At 48.9% G+C, this 17,500-nt stretch overlaps 1 protein-coding gene across 1 annotated transcript in view; it reads right to left on the reverse strand.

Moving 5' to 3' along the window:
- mdfi (MyoD family inhibitor) overlaps positions 1–17,500 on the reverse strand; it is a gene marked incomplete at its 5' end in the record, with an annotated part of 31,580 nt that overhangs the window by 4,889 nt on the left and 9,191 nt on the right. Inside the window, 2 exons of the mRNA XM_080001118.1 lie at positions 4,434–4,580; positions 17,257–17,450. Coding sequence (XP_079857244.1) covers positions 4,434–4,580; positions 17,257–17,450 — 341 coding nt within the window. The remainder of the gene's footprint in view (positions 1–4,433; positions 4,581–17,256; positions 17,451–17,500) is intronic.

Below are 17,500 nucleotides of genomic sequence, written 5' to 3' on the forward strand. Positions count from 1 at the left end.
GCCTGGCGGGGCTGGGAGAAGGTCAGTCATAAAAACTGAGTTAAGTTTGAAAGGGAGTGAATATAGGGAAGAAACGAGGATGGGATCGGGGTTGGAAGAATGTCTCAGACACATCGCGGTTCTTTCTGGCGCGAATCTGACCATAATATTGAATTTCCAATGTGCAGAGAACAAAACGTTGAGAAACCAGCGCAGCACCACGTAGAGAATGAAGGATTGTGTATCTTTGGTTTTTAACACGTTTCTGCAAGTTGTGTGATGTTTGGACACACAAATAACCAATTCTGTTTGTCATAACTCTAAGGGGAGGATCCTTAAATCATGTAAATGTAGGGGGAGCTTTTATGTTATGATCCTCAATTTTCATATTTTTTTGGTGAAGGATCAAAAAAAAATTAAAGACGGAAGAATCTGGACACATTGCCACTGTCTCGCATGGTAGCACCCTGAATCGCAATCGCAATCGGGTGGCGGTGCGCCCGGAGGACCCCCCCAATGAAGGGGGCGGGCGGGAAGTTGCAGACCCCGCAGAAGGAGGTGGAGGAGAAATCCATCACAGTCGTTTGCCTCTAATTAAAGGCGGCGTCACAGCGCTGTAAGATCTGCACCGACAACACCAGCGCCGCCATCGCTCACGACCTCCCCTCCAATGACAAGACGAGGACACGCACGCTTCCACACGCACACACACTCCCAAAAACACAACCGCACCCGCCCACGCCCCCCTCCCCTCGTTCAAAGACACGCAGCCGCAAACGCTCATTTCTCATTATGTCGTGGCCACGATAAATAGTGAGATAAAAATAAGACGGGGGAGAAAAAACAGAAGAGTCTGAGTTTGGTTCTGATTGCAGCGCTGGTGTCACTCTTTCCAAATGAGTCGGAGTGTGTGCGAGCACTTCAACTTATGAACTGGGGTCTCACTCGGACCTTGACGCCAAGACACACGTGTGGCCCCCTGTGTTGATGACATCACTAACTGTGTGTGTGTGTGTGTGTGTGTGCGTGTGTGCGCGCGTGTGAGTATGCGTGCATATGTACGGTTTAATAGCACAACACACCTGAATACACACCTACATTATGAGGACATTTGGATCCTCACGGCATATTTATTGTCCCTCATGATCCGAAAAGGCTTTAATGCTGTTTTGAAATCTGAATATTTCATATGCTCCCATGCTTCGAAATATGTTTGAGTGCTGCTTTAAGTTGCAATTAATCTTGTTTTTAAAGGTTTTTCTAGATGGCCCAATAAACCACTCATAACTGTAGCTGTGTGTATGTGTGTTTTTCTGCCAGTGTGCATGCTTCCCCAGGTGAATAAATGTAAATACCTCCGAGGACTCGTGGGAAGAGAAGTGACTGGCCCACACAATAAGGAACTTAAAACCTCCCCCAACCTACTCAAATTGTATGATATGACGACATAGGCGCCACACGCCAGCGCATACGCACGCACCTACGTACAAAAAGACCCAAAACTTAAAAAAACACACACACAGTGTACGATGACATATACGTATTGTTCTCGGAAGGCTGAAGCCGGGACGTCATCAACGCGAGACGGAGTGCACGGGGGAATTCTTACGCTTCTGTTTTCTCACGCGTGCACAAACGCCACGCCCACACACACACGCACACACACACACACACACACACACACACACACACACACACACACACACACACACACACACTTCTTATCGCAGATGTCACATAGCCGTGATCTCATCACAGACCTGAGTCACCGCTGTTTTATACGTTTTGAGGTGCTATTAAAGTGGGAGAAACAGATGCTAATTGAATCAGCAGTGTCTGCTCCAGGTAATTATGACATGCCTGTCAGACAAAAGGACAAGCGTCTAGTCTGCAATGCCTTCTGGGACGGCGGGGATGCGATAAAGTCTGCATTTGGGTCATTCGGGATTAGTCAAAGCCCTTTAAAAAAACATATGGGATGGTGCAGCTATAGAATGATGAAGGGAGCGAGGGAGCGAGGGAGCGAGGAAGGGAGGGAGCGAGGAAGCGAGGGAGGGCACGAAAAAGCAGAATGGATGGATGGAGGCGGTGAACATTTTGTCCAGGCGCTGTTGCATAACTCTCTTCCTCTCTCCGCGCAGAGCGTGTTAAAGCGGTGGAGCCCATGGATTTTATGGTGATGTAAAATAATAAAAGAAGGGGAATGAGAGAGGGGTGGGGAGAGGGAGAGGGGGAGAGGGAGAGGGGGAGGGGGAGAGGGAAGGGGAGAGGGGGAGAGGGGGGGAGGGAGAGGGAGAGGGGAGGAATGCGGTATCACAACTGGAGTCAGTCAGTCTACTCACTGGCAACTGAAAAAAAGAGCTTCGCACAGACAGGTAGCTGGAAACAAACAAACAGACAGATTTACACACACACACACACACACACACACGCACACGCACGCACACACACACAGGCGCACACGCACACACACACACACACACACACACACACACACACACACACACACACACACACACACACACACACACACACACACACACAGCTCCTGCAATACTCTGGGTTCACCTACTTAGCCACTTCCTGACTGTAACTTCTGGTTATTCAGTTACCGCAAACTAGCTGTTATGACTGCATATGTGTGTGTGCGTGCGCGTGCGTGCGTGTGCGCGCACTGTCCACGACTGGCCCGCGATTCCAGGAAATCTCGTAGTACACGCAACACATGCTCGCATGTCGGCCCGCTCCACCTACCCCCCCCCGATCGCTCTTGTCCTCCTTCAATCCATCCCTCCCTGCCTCCCTCTGTCCTCCCTCTTCCTCGGGCAGGAAGGACAGAATTAGACAAGCTTTTCGATCCGTGCGGTTTTCTGTTCCCCCCCTTTGCCGGAGAGAGGTCGCGCTGTGGGATATGCGAGCGAGACGCCTCATTTCTATCGCAGTTGAATCCGTGACATAATAAGACCGGTCTGGGGTCTCGATTCAGTTTCTACTTATCTGCGCTGGAATAGAGGCAGTTGTCCAGGGAGGATAATAAAAGATGAAGAGCGATTGTGCAAGCGCTGGCTTTGAATGCGAGGCCCCAGAGTTGGCCGCCCCGTTTGGCCGCCGCCGCCGTGGCCCTAATCCAGTCCAGTGTGTTAAAACCACCGCAGGTGATCCATCAACCTGCGTGCAAAAGGCCTCGCGCAAGCGGCGCCGCCGCCGAGGAGGAGGCTCCAACCCCATTTATATCCGTTTCAAGGCCGCTCCCGGCCAACTTTCGTCCCGAATTCCCCGACTCAAGTATTGTCCGGGCGGAAAACGGGGGCTGCGGCTTCGCAGTCGAACGTCACGCATCCGCAACACCGTGAACCCGTCTTTTTTATAGCAGGAAACTCGGAACAGAAGGGCTGCGGGCCACGGGCGGTTATGGAGGGCGACGCCGATCCGAGCCATCCCCACACCGACGGCGCTGAGGCCGAGATCTTTCTCGACGGTTCCGTCAAAAGGGCGTGGCAGCTCGGCTTCAAAGAAGCAGGGGGGGCGCGCGGTCGTGGTTTCAGTTGACAGTGAGTCTCGTTGGGTGACCGTACGTCACTTTCGTAATTGCAGGCTTGCAATATCTAAAGGAAGGAATCGCCGTCTGTCTGTCCGTCTGTCTGTCTGCCTGTCTGTCCATCCGTCTGTCTGTATGTCCTTTGACTCGACCCTTTAACTCGATAACTGTTCATCCAGTCATCTGTTCCCGTTCCGAACAGGCATGTTTGGTGCGGACACGCGGTGCGTGTCATATCAATTAACTTTGAATAAACAGACGAACGGCGAGTTTATCCCAAAGTGCGACTTGGGTTTGTTTTTACCCCGGTGAAAAAGAGTTTTCCACCGGGACTTTCACAAACAGCCGTGTTTCAAACGGGCACTGGGGAGATGTGGGCGGTACAATGTGGTGCAGGGACTGGAGGCGTCGTTGATAAATTAGGTGGTGTCATAGGAATCCTGTGATTGCGCAGCCCATAATGTGACCCATCGCTGATGGGATGAATCACCCAAAGAGCATCCTGTCGATACCGGTCACCGCCAGGCGGAGGTGGAGGGAGGGTGAGGCAGAGGGAGGTCAGAGAAGGGAGGAAAGGTGTTTCATTTTAAGCGTGGAGACTTGGGTGTAGACACAGACCCGTTAGGAAATCCCAACACCAGCGTGTGTGTGTGTGTGTGTGTGTGTGTGTGTGTGTGTGATTACCTGACCTAGTTCTTTAGGGTGTGTGTGAAAGCATCTGTTAAAGGTCGGGGTAACCTGACTCATCGGAGTGCGAATCAGTAATGGAACCAAAATATCCACCAAACCATCAGAGAATTGGCGTAATTAATTGTGTGTGTGTGTGTGTGTGTGTGTGTGTGTGTGTGCGCGTGTGTGTGTGTATATATATGCGGCTGCACGTAAGTGGAAGTGGCTGGTTCCAGTATTTACTCACAGGTGATGCTGGTGCTGGGTGTTGCTAGGTCCGGGTGCGAGAGGCTGTTGTTGTTGTTGCCGTTGTCCGCGTGGTCTCCTAGCGACCGCCGTGGAGTGACCTTTGACCTCAGTATGAGGGGCTCAGTGTAGGTTGGATTGGCCACATCTGGAAACGCACACAAGCACAAACACACGCGCGATGACAAAAAGTAGTTTCGATTTCTCCCCAAATACTCTCTCTCCCTCTCTCTCTCTCTCTCCCTCTCTCTCTCTCTCTGACCATCGGACGGTCTTGCACATCCACCATCGCCATTTATTTTAAACACAGCAGTTCTGCTGACTGCAACAAAGAATTGGCCTAGTTGTGAAAGCAGAAGAGTTTAAGTGAGTGTGTGTGTGTGTGTGTGTGTGTGTGTGTGTGTGTGTGTGTGTGTGTGTGTGTGTGCTCTTTGTCCTGAACTTGCATCTGGAAGCAGTTAAATCAAAACCCCTTGGGACTGTTAAGGGGTCTATGTGTATGCTTGTGAAACCTGCTGCCTTTGTGTGGGTCTGTGTGTATGTGTGCGTGCATTTCTGTTAACATGCTGTTTGTTTGTGTGTGTGTGTGTGTGTGTGTGTGTGTGTGTGTGTGTGTGTGTGTGTGTGTGTGTGTGTGTGTGTGTTTGTGTGTGTGTGTATTTAGATGTGCACATTCCATATATTTGACTGCTAGTGTGCTATTGTCTCTGGAGGTGTTTTACGACCTCGGTGGTAGCACACAGTCGTCTAATGAAGCGTCTTCAATGCACAGGCACAAATGTACGGACACACGCTGGGCTGTTTGTGAAAACAAAACCCTCACGCACGCACACACACACACACACACACACACACACACACACACACACACACACACACACACACACACACACACACACACACACACACACACACACACACACACACACACACACACACACACACACACACACACACGCTGCACAGGGGCCTTCAAAGCTGGGCAGGCTTGGGCCTCCGAGAGGTGCAGACTCATTCCTGGGCAAATGGGAGCCAGCTGGGTTTGATAAATACACACTAACACACACATGCATACACACACATATGAACACACACACACGCACGCGCACGGACGCGCACGCACGCGCACACACACACACACACACACACACACACACACACACACACACATACACACACACACACACACACATACACACACACATACACACATACACACACACACACACACACATACACACACACACACACACACACACACACGTACACCCACACCCACACACACACACACAACCCAAACCACGTCCTGTGCAAGGGCTCAACACTTCCCGGCTCTGTTTATTTACTCAGTTCACTCTGCCTCACTTCTCTATCTGTCCACTCTTTCCTGTCCCCTGCTCCCTCTCTCTCTCTCTCTCTCTCTCTCCCTCTCTCTCTCTCTCTCTCTCTCCTCTCTCTCTCTCTCTCTCTCTCTCTCTCTCTCTCTCTCGCTCTCTCCTCCTCTCCCACTCGCTGCTTCCTGTGCTCTGCCAAACACATTCCTCTATGCGCTCTCCATCAGCAGATTGGGTTTTATATGACCTTTATACACACACATACGCATGCACGCAACTCTGGGGTGGCTGTCAATCACAGCCGCTGACTGAAGAATCGCAGCAGAACAGACCAGGCATCCACACAGTTTGGAAATCAGAGAAAAACCTAGTTTGATATCCGGGGCAACACTCACAAACACTGGATATGAAGGCCACAGCAATTGACCCGACACCCAAACACCATAGTAGTTCTATTCTGGGCTGTCCATGAGAGGCACACAACGTGCGAGGGCCAGACACCCCGCTGTTTGTCCATGGCGGTGTATAAACACGGCGCTGTCTGGCCCTCGCTCCTCTTCCACCGCTCTATTTCCAACCCGCGCCCGAGCCCCGCCCTCCATCCCAGATCCGCTCTCACCAGGGACAGAACCGCCTTTTTTTTTACGGCCTGGATTACACGTCCAATAGCTCTTTTTATGTTGATTTCCCGAACACGACCGCTAAAACACACTCGATAGGTCAGCGGCCACCGTCCAGGTTAACTGCGTGTTACACAAAGGGAATTGTTTTCACGTGGAAAGCTTGGGCGGCCTTAGCCGTGTGTCATCAATGAGTAGAGTCAATTATTTATGAGAGCATAAAATGTGAACTCACTGCTGTATATGGGGTACGAAATATCTGAGGGAGTTTTATTTCCATTTCACTCTTTACTTTCCGATATTGTGGAATACAATGACTCTCAGAGAGATGCTCGACAGTGGGTTCCGAAGCTATATGCAGACACCATCACGAGCAGCGTATCAATATAACTATCCCGATAATGAACTTTCCACCATCATTACGCCCCACCGGTGCTCCATCAATACCAAGAACGGAAAATTCCCCCAAACACCTTCCTAAGGTTGGTGTGCGGTGCGGAGGAACACTGACACCACTATCGTTGGGAAAATATCAAATCTTCATGTAAACGGTGGCCACGTTAAGACGGCCTAACCTTGATAGGAACAGTGTCTCCGCTGTGTGAGGCTTGGCGTGTTTGCGAAGGCTTGTGTGTTTTTTCTGGGTGTGTGCGTGTGTGTGTGTGTGTGTGTGTGTGTGTGTGTGTTTATGTTGTGTCTAATGCGTGTGTCAGAGTTGGCCAAGACGTCAACAGGACCCAAAGGAATGGGAAGTGCTTCCTCTTATCCGTTTTTTTTTACGCATGCACACACACACACACACACACACACACACACACACACACACACACACACACACACACACACACACACACACACACACATATGGGCCATTTCACCATTTCCCCGACTCTGACACACAGATAGCATCCCTTCCCACACACATCTAGCAGATCTCTTCGTACACTCTCTAATGTGTGTGTGTGTGTGTGTGTGTGGTGTGTGTGTGTGCGGGGGGAGGGGAGGGGGGAGGGCGGGGGTGTGTGTTTGTCTCCTGCATGTGGAAGCCATTTCTTGGCCGAGTCCTCCACGCTGTACCCATTAGTCTCAATCAGCCTGCCTCTGATACGAAAGCCACCAGCGAGAACTGCTGTCCTCCCCACTGCCAAACGTCTAGCTCTGACATATGCATCTGTGTGTGTGTGTGTGTGTGTGTGTGTGTAATAAAGGCTGTGTCACTATTTGCCTTTCCATCCATTGACCTTTCTTCCTTTTTCTTTCAATTACTGCATGAGGGATGTCACGAGAACCGCTACTTCCGTACCGCGGTATCGGTGCTGTGCTAGTGAATTGCCGTCGTCATGGCTACGGTGTCAGACCGCCGAAGAGCGGTGACGTCCCTAGGAAAAGCAACCGCCACCAGCAGGAAGCAAACAAACAAACAAACAAACAAAAAAGAAACGCCTCGCAACCCCCCTCCCCCCCTCCCATCCAAAAAAACCCCCAGCTTCTTCAGTAAAGGAAAGCAGCGGGAATCCCGTGTGGAACTGGAGTGTGGGACACGTGACTGAGACCCTCTTCCTCTCTCTCTCTCTCTCTCTCTCTCTCTCTCTCTCTCTCTCTCGCCCGATCCAGATCCGTTTTGTCCTCTCCCATCCCCCCGACCGACTCTCTCTCCCCGCGATCCCGCCTCAGTTCGTACCCGCTCCACTCTTTTTGGACACACTTCCTTGCTGGGTTTTTCTCTAATCCTTTCGCATCGTTTTGGTTTGACGCGGTGGGGCAAAGTACATGAATCCGTGCGAGAGAGAGAGAGAGAGAGAGAGAGAGAGAGAGAGAGAGAGAGAGAGAGAGAGAGAGAGAGAGAGAGAGAGAGACGTCACAGGTGGAGGGGAGGGCGAAGGGGTGTTTAACATGCATCAAATCCGCACCATAGGCAGCCGACACAAAACGACTGTCAGACGATAATATGGAACAGATAGAAATTCCTCCCGTCTCCGATCCGCTTCCAAGGTTCGAATCTCCCGTGCCTTCCGCTCCGTTATGCAAAAACTCTCCTTTTCCAACTGTAATTACTCATGGACGTGGATCCCTCTGCGGAAGTGTTTTGTCTTTGTGGTCGGGAAGAGATGATCAGAAATCAGCCTGCAAACGCTGAAAAAGCTTTTTCGTGATTGATAAAGGCAGCAGGTGGTCCCATGGTGAGAAAAAAGGAAACACCGTACACAAAAAATGAAAAATGAAGATGCGTTCAAAATCGACTCATAATGGCATCGTGGCAACCTGAATCCAAATGGAAGAGAGGGAGATTCCCACTCCTACACAATATAATGTTATCATTTAAGATCAATATTTCTGGACTAATGTGATGTGTCACCACGTGTGTGTGTGTGTGTGTGTGTGTGTGTGTGTGTGTGTGCGTTTAGCATTAGTTTTCTTGAATGATTCCTTAGTGCAAACACAATATTGTTAACTTGTAAATACTCAAAGGCTTAATACGTGACCATCCTAGTTGTTTGTGTTTTTGTCATGTACCTACAATGTTTTCTCATAATGAAGGACAGACTGAAGTACATAGGATTTTTTTTTTTTTACCCTGGTATCATAATGGGTATTGAGGACACAATGCCTGAAAAAATCATATTCCACACCTACTGTACTTTGAATGTAGATACTGTACAGTGGATTCCAAAATCCAAGAGTTTGTTAAACCTTCTGTATAGATGATCCATTCATTCCTCCACACTCAAGGTGCATATTATATAATATATTATTCAATAAATTATTCAATATATTATACAATATATTATTTAATATATTATTCAATATATTATTTAATATATTATTTAATATATTATTCAATATATTTATATATTTTTGCCTCAATTTAACCTTATTTTAAAGTCAAACATTGATGATTTTAAACAACATTAATGAATCGATCCAATCTGTTCATCCATCCATCCATCAATGCATCTATCCACCCACCCACTTATCCATCCATCCACTTATCCATCCATCCATCCATTCCTCCACCCACCATCCACCCATCCATCCATCCATCCATTCCTCCACCCACCCATCCATCCATCCCCCCATCCATCCAACCATCCACCCATCCACCCACCTACCCACCCATCATCCATCCATCCACCCGACCATCCACCCATCCATCCATCAATTCCTCCACCCACCCATCCACCCATCAACCCATCCATCCATCCATCCATCTGCTTGTTAAATACCCATCTACCCTTCCCTGCGTGCTAACAACCTCGTGAGTTAAAAACTTGCGGAGGTATCAAAGTAAAAGCGCGCCCTCTGTAAACTCTTGAAACCGCTATTGTTGGAGTTAAAACACATCCCCAACAGACCTCGGGGTGCCGTCCAAGCGGGGCCTTTAACCAATCGTGCGTTGGCACCGGCATCAAACCGCCAAACCGCCTGACCTCAGAGCCATTTCTGAGATCTGAGAAAGATGAGCCTCTAATTCAAATCAGACCAGAGCAATCAAGAGCCGCAGAATAGAGCTGGCGGTGTGTTTACATGTGTGGCTGAGTTATGTGTGTTTGTTTGTACGTGTGTGACTGTATGCGTATTTCCGTGTGTCTGTGTGTGTGTGTGTCTATGTGTGAGTGTGTGTTTGCATGTATGTATTTGTGTGTGTGTGTGTGTGTGTGTGTGTGTGTGTGTGTGTGTGTGTGTACGTGGTTTGTTTAATGTACACGTGTCAGTGGCACTGCCTGGAGGGGCCATCTGCGAGGAGCCCGGTCCCCTAGTAAAGCAAGTAAGCGTCGGCCGTTAAAGCAGCAACATGCAGATTGCATAGGAACACGAGAGCAACACTCACACACACTCTCTCTCTCTCTCACGCACACACACACACACACACACACACACACACACACACACACACACACACACACACACACACACACACACACACACATGCACTCGCACACGAGAGCAGAGCAAAGGAATGATGTGACACATCCTGGTTAACCTGCAGGGGAGAAGGGTCTCAGAGGGGGAGCGCTGGTTCATCCACGTATGAGAGAGCTCACACCGCCGAGCTGCGAGGCTCACTGTCACTCACCGGGTTTACCTTTCAAACCCTGCACAAACCTGCGCTCCCTCACGATGCCACATGAGCGCGAGTGTGTGTGTTTGTGTGTGTCTTTGCCGATGTATACACCCACCGGGAGATCTGTAAGACGTACGGAAGTTGAAGAAAGTGAAACTTTTATTTAAAAAGGAAGTTGCTGCCGTTGAAGTTGTTAGGATACACATGCGTACAGTTTTATACATACACTCACACACACACAGACACACACGCACAGACAGACACACACACACACACACACACACACACACACACACACACACAGACAGACAGACAGACACACACACACACGCAGACAGACACACACACACACACACACACACACAGACAGACACACACACACACACACAGACAGACACACACACACACACACACACACTCACACAACTTAAATCCATCCCAAGGAAAGTGGAGTGGAGTGGGGAAGGGGTGAGAGAAATGGTGTAAAAGTATCTATGGGGGCTGAACATCCAGCAGAGCAGAGGGAGTTAACTTGGAGTGGTAGTCGCTCCCTGATCCAGCTATAATAACTGGAACCGATCGAAACCAACCACACGCACACACGCACACGAACACGCGCGCGCGCACACGCACGCACACACACACACACACACACACACACACACACACACACACACACACACACACACACACACACACACACACACACACACACAACACACAACGCTGGGGTTCCGTCCAGAACAAAAAGCGCTACAAAGGAAAGAGCACATTTACTATTGGCTCCCTTTGTATCTCCATCCCACAGCAACCATCCACACACACACACACACACACACACACACACACACACACGCATGCACACACGCACGCACACACGCACACACATAAAGACAAGCACACGCACACGCACGTCATGACGAGGGAAAATAGAAAAAGAGACAATTGTTGGCTGAACCCCAAAAGCCGAGCGCTCCCGCCCTGATGGAGAGGGTCTGTGAGAGTGCAGCGCTGGAACATGTCCAGAATCAGAGATTAGCGCCGCACACAGAAAGGGGCGGTGTAAGCTCATTAAAGACAAAAACTGTCTGCTGTTCAACAGGCTTAAGGGGAATTTAATTGTGCTACTTTGTCGCCGAGATTCCTCTTGTTCCCTGGGAACGGCTGCAACCGGATCAGCAAGAGCGAGCCACCCGAGCATCCAAACACGAGGGGCCCCTCGACGGATCCGGGACCCCTGGGTACGGATACACGCACATCAGGGCCCTCGCAATGTCATCCGGTCTCCGTGGGGATTAGCGCGTCACTGTGTCGTGTGGGAATGACGTGACAATTAACGATGTAAGTTAAAACTCATTATGGCTTCCATCACAATACCAGAGGTGGCGAATCGCAAAGAAAAGATAAGAGGGACCTTCAATCAGTTAAATATTGGCATTGGTGCATGTGTGCCTATGTCTGCGATCATCACTAAACTATGGGATAGATTGCATTGCAAGAACCCATTGAACCGCTTTAAGCCATTACATTACAGGACATTTTACATTTTGCACTCGTCCACGGTTGAATAATCGCTGACCTCATGTTTAAGTTTCTGTTGATGTAACTGTTGAATCATTGTTGGCTCAGTGATTATGCCATCGTTGATTAAACATCTGAATGGTTATTATACCAAACCAAATATCAAACCAGTGTTTATTTTTCCAAACAGAGTAAAAATCAATGCTTTTGACCAAAATGTGTGCGTTCAATGTTCAATCAGGGCCATATTTATCTAGCGGTGGTCCAATCTGCAAACTGACGTACGTTGATGTATGATCCTGGAGACGGATGGTGTTGTGACAACCGTGTTATTATTATTATGATGTATCAACTATCCACCGCGTTGAAAAGGGGAGCAATTACGTTCCAGATTGTCTCCGCGTACGTGCATTTACGAAAAGGAAATGTGGCGTTATGAAATGAAAGTCTCATGAAATTAATAAAAATAGTTCCTTTAAAAAACATACTTTTAAAATAAAAATATATATAATATTATTATTATTATTATATTATATATCTGTTGTCTGTCTGTCTGTCTGTCTGAATCTGTCTATCTGTCTATCTATCTATCTATCTATCTATCTATCTATCTATCTATCTATCTATCTATCTATCTATCTATCTATCTATCTATCTATCTATCTATCTATCTATCTATCTACCTGTCTGTCTGTCTATCTATCTATCTATCTATCTATCTATCTATCTATCTATCTATCTATCTATCTATCTATCTATCTATCTATCTATCTATCTACCTACCTACCTACCTATCTATCTATCTATCTATCTATCTATCTATCTACCTACCTACCTATCTATCTATCTATCTATCTATCTATCTATCTATCTATCTATCTATCTACCTATCTATCTATCTATCTATCTATCTATCTATCTATCTATCTATCTATCTATCTATCTATCTATCTATCTATCTACCTATCTATCTATCTATCTATCTATCTATCTATCTATCTATCTATCTATCTGTCTGTCTGTCTGTCTGTCTGTCTATCTATCTACCTACCTATCTATCTATCTATCTATCTATCTATCTATCTATCTATCTATCTATCTATCTATCTATCTATCTATCTATCTATCTATCTATCTATCTATCTATCGATCTAACTATATGTCTATCTGTCTATCTGTCTGTCTATCTATCTATGTATTTCATATTGACTGAGATGGCGTTGGATACCAGGTCGCCAGCCGTACTCCTGAACAACCCAGTTCAGTTGCTCAACACGGTTCTATTTCAGTCGCCCTGTAGACGGGTTTGGATTTGAATAAAACTGGAGAGGTTGTTTGTGCCGCAAGTCTGTTGCAACGCAGCAAGCAAGCAGGCAGCTACACGTCACTTGTGGTTTTCTTTCGCATTTTTCGTCTTGTAACAATAAAGTGTGACCCTTGAACCGAAAAAGGTTCCCGTGCTTTCATTGCGAAGGGGCCTATTTTGATCCGACTTGAGCCATGGCGAGGACATCAAACCAAACAACGTGGAAACATAGACACAGTGCAAAGTGTGAGAAACTACCGGGATATTGTTACGAGGCGACATCGGCCACCCCTACCCCTATTATCAAGTATTAGGAGGGGACGCGTTACTACACACTCATTATTATACACCTTATACAGGGCTCCACTAGACTGGGAACGCTGGTAAACAAGCGGCCACAGTAGCAAACATATACACAGCTGTACTCGGCTATACTGGAGAATCACATCCGAGAGTGAAGACAACACACGCACGTACGCACACACACACACACACACACACACACACACACACACACACACACCAGTCGCATGTCCCTAGTTACCTCAATAAACGCCATAATGTGACTCACCAAGTCACACCGGCGTTCATCACAGTTTAGTATATGCGCAGATGTCCTGTTTATGCACAGTTTATATGTATATCCCAAGAGCTTTGGCCTTTTGGGAATTGGCCCGAAAGAGTGGGAAAGAGAGCTGGGAAGGAAGGGAGGAAGGAAAAGGAGAGGAGAGAGAAAATGAGTGAGAGAGAGAGAGAGCGGGAGGGAGAGAGAGGGAGAGAGCGTACAGGGCCACCGAAGCAGCTGCAGAGGCCGTCTCTGAAAATGTTTGCGAGGTGGCGAAGAGAAAAAGGAAAACGCAGCACGCTCATTTTCGTCGTCCAAATATGCCATAAAAAACGCCTCTAAACAGCCCCTGGTTTATTTCCCTCCGTGTGTGAGAGAAAACCTAATCAAACGCCGAGGATGAAAACACCGGCCATATAAATTGGTCGGGTGAGAAAGATCTTAATAGGCAAATGGTAACACCCGACGCGGAAGAAAAAAAAACAAAAAACCCTGTGATGGATTTGCAAGAGAGGAGGGAAGACCGGCAAAAAAAAGGACGCGGAGACAAAGGGAATCGGAGACGTACGACGGAGCTAAGTGGAGCGGAAGACGGACGGCGAGACAAACACAAACGGAGAGGTATTGGCAGAGGCGGAAAGAGGAGGGAACCGTAGACAACGGCGAGGCAGGGACGGCCCCCGTCTCCGGGCAGGAGACAAAATGCCGCGTTTGCCGCCGCGAAAGCCACAACGCGGAGCTCAACGGCCTCCCGCCGATGGGGTGGAGCTTCGATCGCTCGGGCGGCAGAGGGAGAGAGAGAGAGAGAGAGAGAGAGAGGGTTGGCGAGAGCTGTTAAAAGCCCCGAGCGGAACCGCCAGGGGGTCCGGCTCTCTGTTCGGGGAAGCTCCGCCTCTCCTCTTGTCCGCGGCGACGTGAGACGGCCGCGAACCGGCTCCCGACGGACACGTGTTGGCGCCCACACCCCGGCATGCAGGCAGATACGGAGGCAGTTACGGAGTTGCTGCCTTCTCAGGTATGCAGCCACCCGTGCACGCCGCTCTGGAAGCCACGTGCAGTTCGGGTCTCGGACGGAACGCTGCCAGGTTGCCTTGGTGCAGTTATCGCAGCAGATCACCGTCTTTCGGTTAAATGGCCAGATTCTGCAATCGTGAGTTTCCGTGCAGGTCGAAGGGAAAGTTTGAGCCAACGTTAGAGATTTTGCAATAAATAAAATGTGTTTATTGATGGGGATTTTTCCGTCAGTCAGGTTGAACTGTCTGCCGCAATGTTAGGCTCCGATCCTCAATGCCAATAAATGGGTTTTCTGCATTGGGTAGACATGCATTATACAGTCACAAGTTTTATTTAGTGGCATAAAGATAAGATAAGATAAGATAAACCTTTATTAGTCCCACAACGGGGAAATTTACATTGTTCCAGCAGCAAAAAGGGGACAGCAGAAAATAGAGAGCATGTCAAGTACACACTATAAACAATATAAAATATATAGAAACATAAAGAATAAAAAAATCACCATGAATAGAAACCAGAAAATGAACCATAAAGGACAATTCAGTTAATTATTTATATGACAATCGATCATCTAATATTTAATGATCTGCCCAACCTAAATATGAGTCTACATATGACCTACTGTATGTGTTTTGTTGTTTTCTGTGTCTGTGTGTGCACATGTCCCTGAGTGTGCGCATGCATGTGTGTGCTTGCATTGCATGTCCTTGCATGCCTAAATATGTTTCAGTGTGTATTTGTTTTTGAAATGAGCTCGCGAGGCCTTGCATCTGGTGGTGCTGGTGTTCACGGTGCCAGGCTGCTCGCCCTGCGCCCGAGAGCCTGAGGGACGGGGGGCTCCAGAGAGCAGGGTCCTGAATGCAGCTCCTTGTTGCCCTCTATGGCAGCCTGACCAACCCACCACCCCGCTAACCTACCTCCACCCTGCCCCTGAACCAACCAACCCTCCGGCTGCAAGCGCACATGCGCGCGTGCGTGCGCACGCACGCAACGCACGCAACGCACGCACGCACGCAACGCACGCACACACAAACACAGCACGTTAAGGGGAAGAAGCCACAGTCAGGCTTTGTGTCGGCTTCCTGACGTCCTGAGACAGGTAAAGTGAAGCAGGACATGTTGGAGCACAAACCTCTTGTTTAATGCTGTTAAAACTCTTTACCCAGGCATTATCATTACCTGATGGCCTACTTACGCTCCCCGCTGCAAACCGCAGCGCAGAGGCTCGGAACACGGAGGTGGCGCGTGTTTTGTTTTTGTATATCCAGAGGAGTGATAATAATAGATTGTGTTTAGACATGTTTAAAAGAAACTTGGGTCCGCCGGGGGAAGGATTCTGTGGCAGGTTTCTATGGCAATAAGCCACTTTAGAGTCCCCGCTAACCACACCTACTCTAATTACCTAGCAGGATCTTTGATCCACAGTCAGCGTGGAGCGCTGCTTATGGGAGCGTGAAGGAAGTTTCAGCTGATCCCAGATGAGTCATCCTGGTATGCGTCTGCTCTCGCTTGGTCTACGTCCGCCTACCCCAGCACCGGCTGTCCCTCACCCTTCAACGCGACCAATCGCAGGGCCGGGGGTGTCCGAGTCCCCGGGGTCCTGTTGCCCCTGTTTCTTGCATTCCAGAGAGCTTCATGTGCCCTGAGCCTCCACATCGTCCGCGATACAAGGAGCTGCCCTTCCCGCCGCCAAACGCAGACCAGCCCCGTGACCACGGCTACACACCAAAGACAAAAGTTGTGTCTGTTCAGGTCCTGTAACCTTAATGAATGAGTAGGTACCGAAAACAGACACCGTGTTTCCTGACAGTCGGTGGGAGTCGCTGGAGTACGGGCTCTGGACCTATCATTACTTGACTACTCGTTAGAATGTCTCAAGACGCTAAAATGCAACTCTCATGACTCAATAGCAACCTATCCCCCAAACTGTCATTATCTTAGATGCACTTTCACAACGAGGAATTCATTCGCCTAAAAAGGACTCTCGCTTCGGAGGGTCTACCAAAACAGAGAGGGAGGGAAATATCACCGACGCAGGATCCCACCCCACGGCCTCCGTCCACGGTGGCAACCCGAATGCATGAAAAACATGGCCTCCCTTTCACGCCCTATCCGTCAGCTTGTCAATCTCATTCATCTCTATTTTCTTTGTCTCTCTCCCTCTCTCTCTCCCTCTCTCTCTCTCACCTGCAAACAAACACACACACACACACACACACACACACACACACAAAAGACAACAAAGGACCTTTAAGAGAAGTTGATGGTGATGAACGCCGGCCAATGCGAGACGTGTTCAGACCCATCTGTCTCTCGCTGCGTCTCAAACACATCGGCACACTCCGACAGCAACCCAGCCACACACCCCTACACCAACAGTGCACGGGCATGTTGCCCTCACCTGTATCGGGGCAGGGACCGGGGCTGGGGACGGCGTCGGCCTCCGCCGTGGAGGTCGGGGGCGTAGTGGCTTGTTGCGTCAGTGTATCGGAGCCCCCGTCATCGGGCGGCTCTGGCGAGATGGCGGGGGCGCTCCTCTCCTCGTCCATGGCCGCGGATCTGGTGGGAGGAACTGGGAGGGGGCAAGGATTAAGCCTTGGACACAGAGACAGAAAAAAAAACCGGATAAACACAAAGGAACGTGC

The sequence above is a fragment of the Zeus faber genome (assembly GCF_960531495.2).
Source record: "Zeus faber genome assembly, chromosome: 5".
NCBI classification, from domain to species: Eukaryota; Metazoa; Chordata; class Actinopteri; order Zeiformes; family Zeidae; genus Zeus; species Zeus faber.